General features: G+C 34.8%; 1 protein-coding gene across 6 annotated transcripts in view; it reads left to right on the forward strand.

The window, feature by feature from the left end:
* ARSK (arylsulfatase family member K) overlaps positions 1-13,368 on the forward strand; it is a 50,470-nt gene that overhangs the window by 15,916 nt on the left and 21,186 nt on the right. For all 6 annotated transcript variants that reach the window (XM_054489184.2, XM_054489187.2, XM_063665017.1 and 3 more), the window contains one exon: positions 11,903-12,185. In XM_054489184.2, coding sequence (XP_054345159.1) covers positions 11,903-12,185 — 283 coding nt within the window. The remainder of the gene's footprint in view (positions 1-11,902; positions 12,186-13,368) is intronic.

The following is a 13,368-nucleotide window of genomic DNA, read 5'->3' on the forward strand; positions in this document are numbered from 1 at the left end:
AAAGTGCTGGGATTATAGGCGTGAGCCACTGCACCTGGCCATAACCATCATTTTTCTAAAGTGTTGCATTGCTAGTTACTTTATGGAGTTTCACAAATTTCTCTTTAAAATCTTTCTCCTTTTTAGAATGTAAGCTTAATCTAAAGTAAGATACAACTGTTTATAATAAAAGAAATCTAAGATTGAATGCCATATATTCCTTGTAACTTTTATTCTTCTATGTGACACGGTTAAAATATGACCTGACTTATATTCCGCAGCAGGATAATTATCCATGCAGAGCAAAGACCTTATCTCTTCTTCTCTGCTTTATTCCCATTTGCCAGCATAGTACCAGTACATTGTAGGTTCACAATTAAATTTTTGATGAATGAAAAAGTTATTTTGAAGTACCTACAGTTTATTATTTGATAAACATTGATATTCTGTGTAACGCAGGATCATATCACTTGTTCATTATTAGTATTTTGTATATATCTACAACTAATAGAGGATATCCTGTTTTTAAGTTTTTAAAATTCTTTAAATATTATTTAGGAGTTCTTTCTTTGTCATGTGGAATTCTAAAATTAGTAGAGGAAAAAAACACTTAGATGTTGATGTTTGGGACGTCAAAGATGGTTTTCAGTGCAATACTTGCTTAAAGCATATTTTCATTTACTCACACTCTCATCAGAGCTTAGGAAATTGAAATAAGCCACCAGGAGTGTTTTTATGAGCGCTGTATGTACCCACACAGACATTTGGCTGACAAATAGGTCAAGGTTGCTGTTAATAGCATGTCTGAAGGTTATATGAATTATAGCACATTATTTTTCAGTGTAAACTTAAAAATGGGTCTCAGAACAAAACATGGTCTCTCAATATCAAATTTCATAAATAGGGGCATTCAGTCTTGTTGATAGATTGACTTTCAAAATCAAAATGCAAGTTATTATAATTCTTTATTACTGAAATTGGCCATTTTTGAACCTGCTTTTATTTTCAGCCAGAATTACAGGTTTCTTTATTATTATAATACTTCCATCTGTCTTTTTTAGGCATTCCTTCTTGTACCAGTTTAGGAACACTAATTTAATTAAGTGTCCCTTATTATATATGACACACCACACCATACTAGGATCTCTATGGGCTGCACGGTTGTTTTATCTGGAGAGTTGTTAAAGAGATACTGGTAGTATTACTCATAAAAATGCCATTTACTGATGATAAGACCTTGAGCAAGTAATTTATCTGCTTAGAATCCCAGTTTAGTCAGATGAGCTTTCACTAGATGACTTTAAAAGTTCTTCTACTCTGAAATTCTATAACTCCAATGGAGTACAGTTAAGTGGTTTATAAATTTCTGATACTCATCTGTCCCTTCACATTATATGTATTGTGTTATAACAGGTTTAAGTTCAAATTTGCTGTCTTCTTATCAATTGAAAGAAAACATTTGGGCTGGGCGCGATGGCTCACGCCTGTAATCCCAGCACTTTGGGAGGCCAAGGCGGGCGGATCACGAGTTCAGGAGATCGAGACAATCTTGGCTAACACGGTGAAACCCCGTCTCTACTAAAAATACAAAAAATTAGCCAGGCACGGTGGCGGGCGCCTGTAGTCCCAGCTACTCGGGAGGCTGAGGCAGGAGAATGGTGTGAGCCTGGGAGGCGGAGCTTACAGTGAGCCGAGATTGCACCACTGCACTCTGGCCTGGGTGAAACAACGAGACTCCGCCTCAAAAAAAAAAAAAAAAAAAAAGGAAACATTTGTATTTGCCTTCAGGTAAAATTTTGTTGCCTATGTATTCCTAAAGTTGTGGTTTTCAACTGAGGGCAGTCACCCCTCCCCGCCATACACCCCACCTTCACCCGTTGGCTGCCAAGAAGACATTTGACAATGTCTGGAGACATTTTTGGTTGGTAACACCGGTGTTATTTTGCTGGCCTCTGGTGGGTAGAGGCCAAGGTTGCTGCTAAACAGTCTATAATGCAGAAAACAGCCCCTTCCCTCACAAAGAATCATCAAGTCCAAAATGTCTTAAGTATAGAGATTGAGAAAACGTGTCTAAAACTAGATATTTTATGCTCGTCAGCCTGGTCTTAGGAATGTCACACTTAAAATAATTGCCTACATTTTAAATATTGTTTATTCTTTCATATTCTAAGGGATCAAATCCACTTGACACTAGTACATCAATTTTTTTTTTAGAATTAACAAAAAATGTATAGAATTGTGTATAGAAAGTGTATAGAATTAGGAGGTAATTGATTTTATACGGAAAATTTTAAAAACTTAATTTCTAACATCAGTATAATAAAAAATTTAATATTAAGTAGAATTCTTTAAAGTACTAAGACTAGAAGATGACCCTTATTTAAGTTACAAAAGTAAAATCAGGTATTTGTAGTATCCACTAAGCTAATATTTTTGAGCCAGCTACTATGTGCCAGACATTATTTTTAGATGATGCAAATACAATAGCAGTCACAACACAAAATTCTCCAGTGTCATGGAACTTACATTCTAATGCTATCAGAAGAGAAATTAAACAAGCTGCTGTGTTGTTTTTCCTAGCTTCTATCTTGTTGAAAATCTAAAATCAAATTCCCTATCATTTCATCTTACCATTGTAATTATGTATGTTGTCTGCTCATGTAGGTTAATATTTTTCTAAGCCAAGTCAAAATAAGCAATATTTTTAATTGTTGTATGTACATAGTAATACATATATAGACTTAGGGAGTACAGGAGATATTTTGATACAGACATATAATGCGTGATGAAAACATCAAGGTAAGTGGAGTATCCGTCCCCTTGAAGCATTTGTCCTTTGTGTTACAAACAATCCAATTATACTCTTAGTCATTTTAAAATGTACAATTATTGACTATAGTCACCCTGTTTTATTGTCAAATATTAGATTTTATCCTTTCCATTTTTTTGTACCCATTAATCATTCCCACTGCTCCCACCCCAACTATTCTGCCCAGCCTTTGATAAACCATAATTCTGCTTCGATTGTTTAATTTTCAGCTCCCACAAATAAGTGAGAACATGTGAAGTTTGCCTTTCTGTGCCTGGCTTATTTCACTTAACATAATGACCTCCAGTTCCATCCATGTTGTTGCAAATGACTGGATCTCATTCTTTTTTATAGCTGAATAGTACTCCATTGTGTATAAGTACCACATTTTCTTTATCCATTTGTCTGTTGGTGGACACTTTGGTTGCTTCCAAATCTTGGCTTATTGTGACTAGTACCATAAGCAACATGGAAGTGCAGATATCTCTTTGATATAGAGATTTTCTTTCTTTTGGGTGTATACCTAGTGAGATTGCTGGATCATATGGCAACTCTATTTTTAGTATTTTGAGGAACCTCCAAACTGTTCATCATGGTGGTTGTACTAATTACCTTCCCACTAACAGTGGGAATGTAACAGGATATGGAGGATTTGCTCCATATCCTTGCCAGCATTTGTTATTGCCTGACTTTTGGATAAAAGCCATTTTAGCTGAGACGATATCTCATTATAGTTTTGATTTGCATTTCTCTAATGATCAATGTTGCTGAGCCTCTTTTCATATATCTGTTTGCCATTTGTATGTCTTCTTTTAAGAAATGTCTGTTCAGATCTTCTGCGCATTATTTAATCAGATTATTAGATTTTTTTCCTGTTAAGTTGTTTGAGCTCCTTATATATTCTGGTCATAAATATCTTGTCAGATGGATAGTTTTCAAATGTTTTCTCCCATCTGTGGGTTGTCTCTTCACTTTTTTTTTATTTTTTCCCTTGTTGTGCAGAAGCTTTTTAACTTAATGTGATCCCATTTGTCTATTTTTATTTTAGTTGTCTGTGTTTGCAGGGTATTACTCAAGAAATATTTGTCCAGTCCAGTGTCCTAGAGAGTTTCCCCAATGCTTTCTTTTAGCAGTTTCATAGTTTGAGGTCTCAGATTTAAGTCTTTAATCCATTTTGATTTGATTTTTAATGTGGTAAGAGAGATCTAGTTTCATTTTTCTGCATATGGATATCCAGTTTTCCCAGCACCATTTATTGAAGAGACTGTTCTTTCCCCAATGTGTGTTCTTGGCACGTTTGTCAAAAATGAGTTCACTGTAGGTGTATGGAGTTGTTTCTGGGTTCTCTGTTCTGTTCCATTGGTCTTACGTGTCTGTTTTTATGCCAGTACCATGCTATTTTGGTTACTAAAGCTCTGTAGTATAATTTGAAGGCAGGTAATATGATTCCTCCAATTTTGTTCTTTTTGCTCAGGATAGCTTGGACTATGCTGGGTTGTTGTTGTTTGTTTGTTTGTTTTTTCTTTTTTGCGGTTCCATATAAATTTTAGGATTTTTTTTCTATTTCTATGAAGAATGTTATTGGTATTTTGATATAGATTGCATTGAATCTGTAAATTGCTTTCAGTAGTATGGACATTTTATCAATATTGATTCTTCCAATCCATGAACATGGAATATCTTTTCAGTTTTTTGTGTCCTCTCAATTGCTTTCATCAGTGTTTTATAGTGTTCATTGTAGAGATCTTTTACTTCTTTAGTTAATTCCTAAGTATTTTTTTGTAGCTGTTACTTTCTTCATTTCTGAAGGATTACTTCATGGGATGGGATTACTTTCTTCATTTCTTTTTAAGATTGTTTGCTGTTGGCGTATAGAAATGCTACTGATCTTTGTTGATTTTGTGTCCTGCAACTTTACTGAACTTATCATCTCTAATAGTTTTTTGGTGGAGTCTTTATGTTTTTCCAAATGAAAGTTTACATCATCTGCAAACAAGAATAATTTGACTCCTTCCTTTTCAATTTGGATGCCCTTTATTTCTTTCTCTTATCTTATTAGCTAGGACTTGCAGTACTATGTTGAATAACAGTGGTGACAGTGGGAATTCTTGTTGTCTTCCAGATCTTAGAGGAAGGACTTTCAGTTTTTCCTTGTTCAGCATGATACTAGCTGTGGGTCTGTTGTATGTGTCTTTATGTTGAGGTATGTTCCTTCTATACCCAGTATTTTTTGTTGTGGGGGGTGGGTAACCATAAAGGGATGTTGAATTTTATTAAAAGCTTTTTCAGCATCAGTTGAAATGATCATATGGTTTTTGTCCTTCATTCTGTTGATATGATGTCTCACATAAGTGTATATTTTTTTTTTTTTTTTTGAGATGGAGTCTTGCTCTGTCACTAGGCTGGAGTGCAATGGCAGGATCTCAGCTCACTGCAACCTCCACCTCCCGGGTTCAAACGATTCTCCTACCTTAGCCTCCTGAGTAGCTGGAACTACAGGTGCACGCCACTACACCTGGCTAATTTTTTGTATTTTAGTAGAGATGGGGTTTCACAATGTTGGCCAGGATGGTCTCGATCTGCTGACCTCATGATCTGCCCGCCTCGGCCTCCCAAATTGCTGGGATTACAGGCGTGAGCCATTGCGCCCAGCCAAGTCTATACTTTTCATGTCTTCTATTCTGAGACTTAAAAATTGAGATTTGCACTTAGTACTCTCAATATGGCGATCATTTTCATTAAGTTTTTTGGATTGGGACCGGGCGCGGTATCTCATGCCTGTAACCCCAGCACTTTGGGAGGCCAAGGTGGGCAGATCACTTGAGCTCAGGAGCTCGAGACCAGCCTGGCCAACATGGTGAAACCCTGTCTCTACTAGAAATACAAAAAACTACCCAGACTCTGGGTCTTCTCAGCTATATCACTTCTAATCCCAACTTTGACCTGCCAGACCCTTTTTGGCTCAAGTTCCATCTCCCTTGTGACTCTTTCTCTACCTCGTAGCTGCATCTTAAAAACCACCAGTTACTGGATTATTTTCTTTCTAAATTTAAATTCTGTAAATAGGGATGGTAGGCCTAACTTATATTTCATGCAAGACTCCATCATAAGTTAAGTGCTGGCCACGTTAAGTGCTAGTGCTTACGTTAGGTGCCCATACCTGGCCAGTCGACAGGCTAGAAAGGGAGTTAAATCCTACATAATGTGGCCAACTAGGTCACTCCTTCAGCAAGAGCTGTGGATATGGTGATGTGTCTGCTGCAATGACTGCTTAGTAAATTCTATTAACAACAGATAATCCGGGAATAACCCACCCGCTTTATTTTTTCAGATTTGATGGCATTTTGTCTGGGTTACATTTTCTGTATAATATTGAAAAACAAAGGTTTACAAAAATTGTAAATGTTATAGTCAAATTGATATGTTAATTACTTTAAAAGCATAAGAAAAATAATCTCCTTTTGGATATAAAATGGTGAATGTGATCTAAACCATTTTTAGATTCATAGCTGAAGTATTTTATTACAGTTTTTTCCATAAAGTAGCCTTTGGCATTTATTTTTAAAAGTACAATAGTAGGAGGGTTTTATGTCTGAGTGATTATGAGGTGGAAATACCAATTTGTTAGCTTAGCAAGTCTCATTAAGCACCTGCCTGGATCAATGTCTTGCATGTAGTACATATTCATTATTTCTTTAATTGAATCAAAAAGGCTGCCTTTGTTTAAGCTCAGACTACAATAAACATGTATACTCTCTCAAGGGCTATAGTCATCTAGGAATTCAAAGTTGTAAATATTAGTGCTTCCACAATGATGAATTCACAAGCAGACCGGAAAATGGCTAGGTGAGATTTCACAAGATAAAATCCCTGAGTACTCACCTCCACACACACACATGCAAACAAAACTTTTCTTTGAAATATATTTACTATTATTATTATCCTATAACCAATATAATTTGTGATATAATTAATATTACTGTTTAATAGAGAAAAATCTGTGATTTTAATCATATTTACAAAGAAATCCATGAATAAGAAAAGATTAAGGGGCATTAGCTATAATAATTTTACCAAAAACTGAAATGGTTGGAATTAATAAAACTAATAAATGTAAAAGCATGCATATTTTGAGCGTTTAAATAATGTATATTTTAAAATGATGTTCCAACCTGAATTTGCCAGGGTAGATGTTATTCATTCAACTAAAACAGACTATTTTTGGGAGTGATCATATGTAAAGAAGATGGATGACAGCCTTGTAAATCCTCTTAAAAATTGTATGTGTGTTTCTCTCAAATTTGAGAGAAGAATTCTTTTTAAGAGATGAGGTCTCACTTTGTCACCTAGGCTGGAGTAAAGTGGCAGGATCATAGCTCACTGCAGCCTCAAACTCCTGACCATAAGTGATCCTCCCTGGTCAGCCTCCCAAGTAGCTAGGACCACAGGCACATACCACCATGCCCAGCTAAGGATTTTTTTTTTTTTTTTTTTTTTTTTTAGTAGAGACAAGGTCTTACTATGTTGCCCTGGCTGGTCTCAAACTCCTGGGCTCAAACAATCCTCCTACCTCAGCCTCCCAAAGCCCTGGGATTACAGGTGTGAGCCCCCACACCAAGTCCAGAAAAGAGCATTTAATGGGAATGAATATAGATTCCTTTTTTTCTTACAGAATTTATTAGGTCGATACAGAAATTTGCAAGGGCGTTTTTCAGAATCATCGTTTTTCCAATTTTTTGACTGTGAGACTTACCAGAAACACATTAGCTGCTACAATCCCATCAATAACAATGAGAAAAATAGAGAGATCACAGACTTCTAAGTCTGAGATAGTTAATCATCTTCAGTAGACTCTTAGGAAGCTGAAAGTTTATGTTTAGGCTCCTACTTCATGTGGAAAGAAAACTGTCATATTCTCATCATCAATTTTAAGGTATATTTTTTCAGATATAATTGTTACTATGTAAACTAATCCTGTGCTACTTGTAAACTGATTGTATCCAATATTTTAGCAGTAGAATTTGGCACACTGTGACAGAAAACCCACAAAGTAATGGCAAATATACAAATTTATGTAATAATTAGTTGGTGATGTGTTAAGTAGTTTTGTTTTTCATTTGTATTAGTGAGGAGTTTTTTGTTGTTAAAAATAACGAATTTAACTGCTGATTGTTGGTTAGTATATTTGGCTATCATCTGTTTTCTGGAATTGAACCAAGGTAGAAAATTCTCCTACTTATAGGCTACTGTTGAAGCTCCATTTTGATTATCCTCCATTTTGATTGAATTTTGATTAAAAATTGAGGATTTTTGCAGAAAAAAAATTCTTAAACTGTGCGTCTCAAACTTTAATATACATACAAATGACTTGGGCATCTTCTTAGATGCCCTTTGTGATTCGATGAGTCTAGGATGGTGTATTAGTCTGTTCTCATGCTACAATTAAAGACATAATTTATAAAGATGTAATTTATAAAGAAAAAGAGGTTTAATGGACTCACAGTTCCACGTGACTTGGGAGGCCTCACAGTCATGGTGGAAGGTGAAAGGCACGTCTTACATGGCAGCAGGCAAAAGAGAATGAAAAATCAAGTGAAAGGGGAAACCTTTTAAAAACCATCAGATCTTAGGAGACTTATTCACTACCACAAGAATAGTATGGGGGAAACCGCCCCCATGTTTCAATTATGATGAGTCCCACCAGGTCCCTCCCACAACATGTGGGAATTATGGGATCTCCCAGGAGCTGCTGATGTTGCTGGTCCATGGACCACACTTGGAGTAGCAAGGATATAAAGAACTGGACCTCTGGTGGAAGTAGGAGAAGATTCACAAATTGTGAATATCTTTATCAGAAATGCGTGATGATTATTTGTATCCCTTTGAGAAGAAAAGCCCCTCTTATATTTCTATAAAGAGTTGAAGTAGACATTGGGCCACTTAAAAGGGGCATGATATAATGAAACACTGAAGCCTCTCTAAGTTTATAGAGGACAATCTTCTTCAAGATAGGTATGCTCCATATCTGAGCTCCTACCTGAGGATAGATTAGAGTGGTCTCTTCCACTGCACACTGTGTGTAATGAGAGAATGAGAATGAAAAAGGTAAATAATATCTTACTGTTATTATGACAATAGTTTTGACCTCATGGGCTCACTGAGAGTGTCTTGGGAATCCTTAGGGATCCCTGTACTACACTTTGAGAGATGCTGGCGTAGAGGAAACTATACATTGTATAGCTGTGCCTATTGCAAGCAGCAGGGTAAATTTATATTGAGAACAGCCACTGAATCATAAAATATCTGAGCCACAGGTAGTTTTGGATCCTCCTCATTGATGCAAGCCCTTTTCAATTGTCCTGACTGAAACCATACTCTTGGTATTCTGGACAAAATACATAGAAATGGAATGGTAAAAAATTGGTTCAAAATACTCCCAGTGGTTAAGTAATTAGAAGGCTTATATTTGGAAGAAGTTATAGCAATTACTGGTGAGGGGGAAGAACACTTAGAAGGATGAGACAAAGAAGTAGCTCTGAGCATATGAGCAAAGGATATGATTTCCAGGTGCAATAGCTTAGCCTGATTAAGAGACCATCACTCTTGTAAGAAGGGGCTGGATACATTGATTAGTAGAGAGAATTATAATGTCAAAAGAGTTATCTTGTTATTGTAATTGTAATAGATTATGAAGTTGCATATTCATATTCTCATTCTATATTTTACTCGTTGGACTGGCTGACTGGAAGTTACCTTGGGCCGGAAAGAGGGACTTTCTGGACTAAGAATTGCAGCTCCTGTAGCAGCCTACTGTTTAGGCTGCATCTACTGCTCTTACTGTGCTTCACGATGGCCCAGGAAGGTTGGGCTGGCCCAGGAAGTAGTGAAAGTAGAATGGAGAGTCATTGATTATAATTATTAATCTTTTTTGAATACATTAAAAAGTGCTAAATGATTTTAAAGTACTGTAGTATATTCATCTACTGAATACATCACTTTATACTCATGTTCTTCCTCACTAAGTTGCGAAGAAATAAATTGTTATTTTACACTTTAAGCACAGTGAACATGGGTCAACTAATCAAAGAAGTGAAAAAGTTTGAGAAAGGTAAAAATACCTTTTACCTTTAACCATAATCTTGTCTCTGCTGCCTTAGCAGTGGTTGAAATCATTTGTTACAACTCTACTTAAGTACCAGCAGTTATGGGAAGCATGCTAAAGCCATACTTATGAAAAGACAAGAGAGGATACCACTAAGATAATAGAGAAATCACATATTATTTAGTTAGAGGACAATCGCATATGATTTAGTTAAAAGCCAAGTCTGAAATCTGGCCATAATGATTAGAGTAGGCCAAAATTAACTTTATTTGGCCATTTTACACTTAAGGGGACCTCAGTTAAAAGAATCTCAGGAACACAGTTAAAAAAAAATAGGGAGAAGGCATAAATTTATTACCAGAAAGGTTAAATGATGTCACACTTAATCACTGTTGTAGCAAAAGATGCAGCAAGCTGGGTTCAATATAGCCATCTTTCAAGGCTTGAAAATCTTTCCTTGAGATGGTCTAGACTCGCTCATGGTCTAGACTACATCGTGAAGTCCAGTGGTTAGGTCAGTTAGCACAATCAGGGCAATAGTCTAACCTGAGTTAATCCAAAGAGTGGCAACTAATTAGGTTGTATTAAAAGCCTGCTTGTTGTAATAGTTTCTCAGCCAAATTTTCTCATGTAATACTCTCAGATTGAAAAGAAAGTACTTTGGTTCCTAAACATACTATATAAATCTGTGTCCTATTCCTTCTCTCAAAATCTGAGTTCTACCACACATACTGCTGGTGTTATAAACCCCTAAAATTCCACCTCTGCAACAATACTAATAGTCACATATAGTAAGAGTTTAGCTATGATTTAAGCAAAAGATGAGACGCCAATGTCAGATTGTTTTGATGGTGTGATGAATACAAAACTTCCTATTTTAGGGTTTCCCATCTGTTAGAATTAATTAGAATCTGTTGGATAGATGTAATTCTGCTGAAATTATGGTTTTTATTATTTTTATCAAAATATATTGAATATCTACAAAGAAAAATGAATTTTTATTATAGCTATTTAAATTTATTTACCTGCATTCAGAAGGCAGGGCATAAAATTTTTCTATTTTAGCTTATGTATGGGTGGTTAGTCATTTTGTATGGATTGCAATTTCTCTTAAGTGGAGTATTATGTTTTAGTATAAAATATTTTTTATTTGTGAGTTGGTATCTGGATTTTTAAAACACTTTTCTCAATTGATAGATCACTTCAGAAATACCTATTTCAACAGAAACTTAAAAAGCAAGCCTCCTAGAAATGCCCAGGACTGCTTTCTAACCAATTATGTCAGCTACATATACTTAGAGCTTGATTGAGAAAAATCAAGCAGTCAGATAAAATAAAGATTTAGAGAAAGTGAATTAATCGTTTGAGAAAGTGAATTAATTGAATTATTTAATTTGTAAATCAGTAATAAAGAAAATATCTCTGGTTTATAATGGATATGAAATTTGTATCACTATTAGCTTAGATTGCTCAGATTAAACAACTGTTCTTTTATTAAAAGAACAGTTAAAATTGTTCTTTTAATAAAAAATGATAGAGCTGGAAACAATTTAAAACCTGAAACTTCAGCAACACATGAAGTATACATGGTAGGTAGATTTTTAAAACTATAAATATTTAGTGATAAAAGGAAATTATAGTAGCTTTGGTTAGGAATAATATCTTCTAAGTGAAAAAAAGAAGAATGTTAGAAAATTCAATAAATAAGGAGAAATACTAGAAATCTAAAACATTTTGTTTAAATATCTTGCTGTAAGAAAAGTTAACCATTCTACATAATCTTTCATAGTTTTAAAGAACGCATAAGTGAATATTCAATTCTTGGCTTTTTTCTATTTTTTTAATTTGTAATGCTCAATAACTTTCTTTTTGAGATCTAATATAGTTATTCTGAACATTTACAAGACTGAGTCTAAAAATTGTTTTCCATGTTGTTTTCTTAGTGTATGCTTAGTATGTTTGTAAAACTTTTTAATATACCTGACAATATACGTGTCTTTTTGCTCCCTCAGTAATCGTGTGGAAGCGTGGACAAGAGATGTTGCTTTTTTACTCAGACAAGAAGGCAGGCCCATGGTTAATCTTATCCATAACAGGACTAAAGTCAGAGTAATGGAAAGGGATTGGCAGAATACACACAAAGCAGTAAATTGGTTAAGAAAGGAAGCAATTAATTACACTGAACCATTTGTTCTTTACTTGGGATTAAATTTACCACACCCTTACCCTTCACCATCTTCTGGAGAAAATTTTGGATCTTCAACATTTCACACATCTCTTTATTGGCTTGAAAAAGTAAGTAACTACATTGTGTGTGCTCAAAAGTAGATTTATATATGTGGCTTATTGGTATTTGCTCATTGTTTCTTTTATTATCGCTTTTAAAGAAAAATTTGAAAATTATATATTCAAACTTGACCAATAACTAGTATGATAAATACTTAAGGGACAATTTTACAGAAATAAGTGTTAAAAGTCAGAAGCCTGCTTCTGGATTGAATTCATTTGCTAAGGATATGTCTATAAAAAGAGAAACTGAAAGGCATTCTCTTAGAAATATAGGCAGTTCTCACTTTGCACCATTCCAGATTGTAAAAATGACCATGCAAGCTGAAACCATGTAAAACAACCTTAATAAATGGGGAAAATGACCATTTTCTGGCACCTTTAAAAACATTTATCAAAATATTTTGAATTATGTTACTTTTGGTTAAAAATTGAAAAAGAAAAAATAAACTAATATTTATGTAGTACACTATAATGAAAACACTAGAAACATTGAGAATTAAAGAGGGAATTTTTTTGGTTAAAAAAACTTACCAGTAGATTGAAGAGTGCTTGCTGTCTCATCATAAAACCTATGATACAGAGAAAGCATCTTTTCTAAGACTTGGCAAATTGTCATTATTTCTTTCTAAATTTGGATTACCTTCCAACACTTTAACTTTTGCACTTTCAATGTAATGATATATCTCCAAGTTCCTTTAATGTGAAAAATTTTGCCAATATCGCTTTCTATGGGACACCTTTGTCCTTTTCTTCACAACAGCCTTCCTCATTTATGCTGGTAAATGTGCCTTCACTAAGTTCCTCTGGCTACATTTCTAGTGTCTCTTGAATGACAGCAGTGTCAACATTCCCAGCTCAGCTATTTCTTCTATAACTTCATTTACATTTGATTTGAATTTCACTTCCAGCCTTGTCACTTTTCCTTTTTTTACCCATGTTCATCTTTGTTGACTTCCCTTCATTATCTCTTTTTATAAAGTGTCACATTAATTTATTACTAGGATACAAGTACATGCTTTGTTGTCTGTGCATGTACCAGATAACTAATCACTGACACATTTTAAAAGAAATAATGATTAGTCACTGAATGGCATACATATCTGTTGTATACTCAGTGATTTATACTAAAGAGCTAGCAGCATATCAGTGTGAAAGTTTGTACTTCTTGCAGTTATTCACAGTTAACATA

Source organism: Pongo pygmaeus, chromosome 4 (assembly GCF_028885625.2).
Source record: "Pongo pygmaeus isolate AG05252 chromosome 4, NHGRI_mPonPyg2-v2.0_pri, whole genome shotgun sequence".
NCBI classification, from domain to species: Eukaryota; Metazoa; Chordata; class Mammalia; order Primates; family Hominidae; genus Pongo; species Pongo pygmaeus.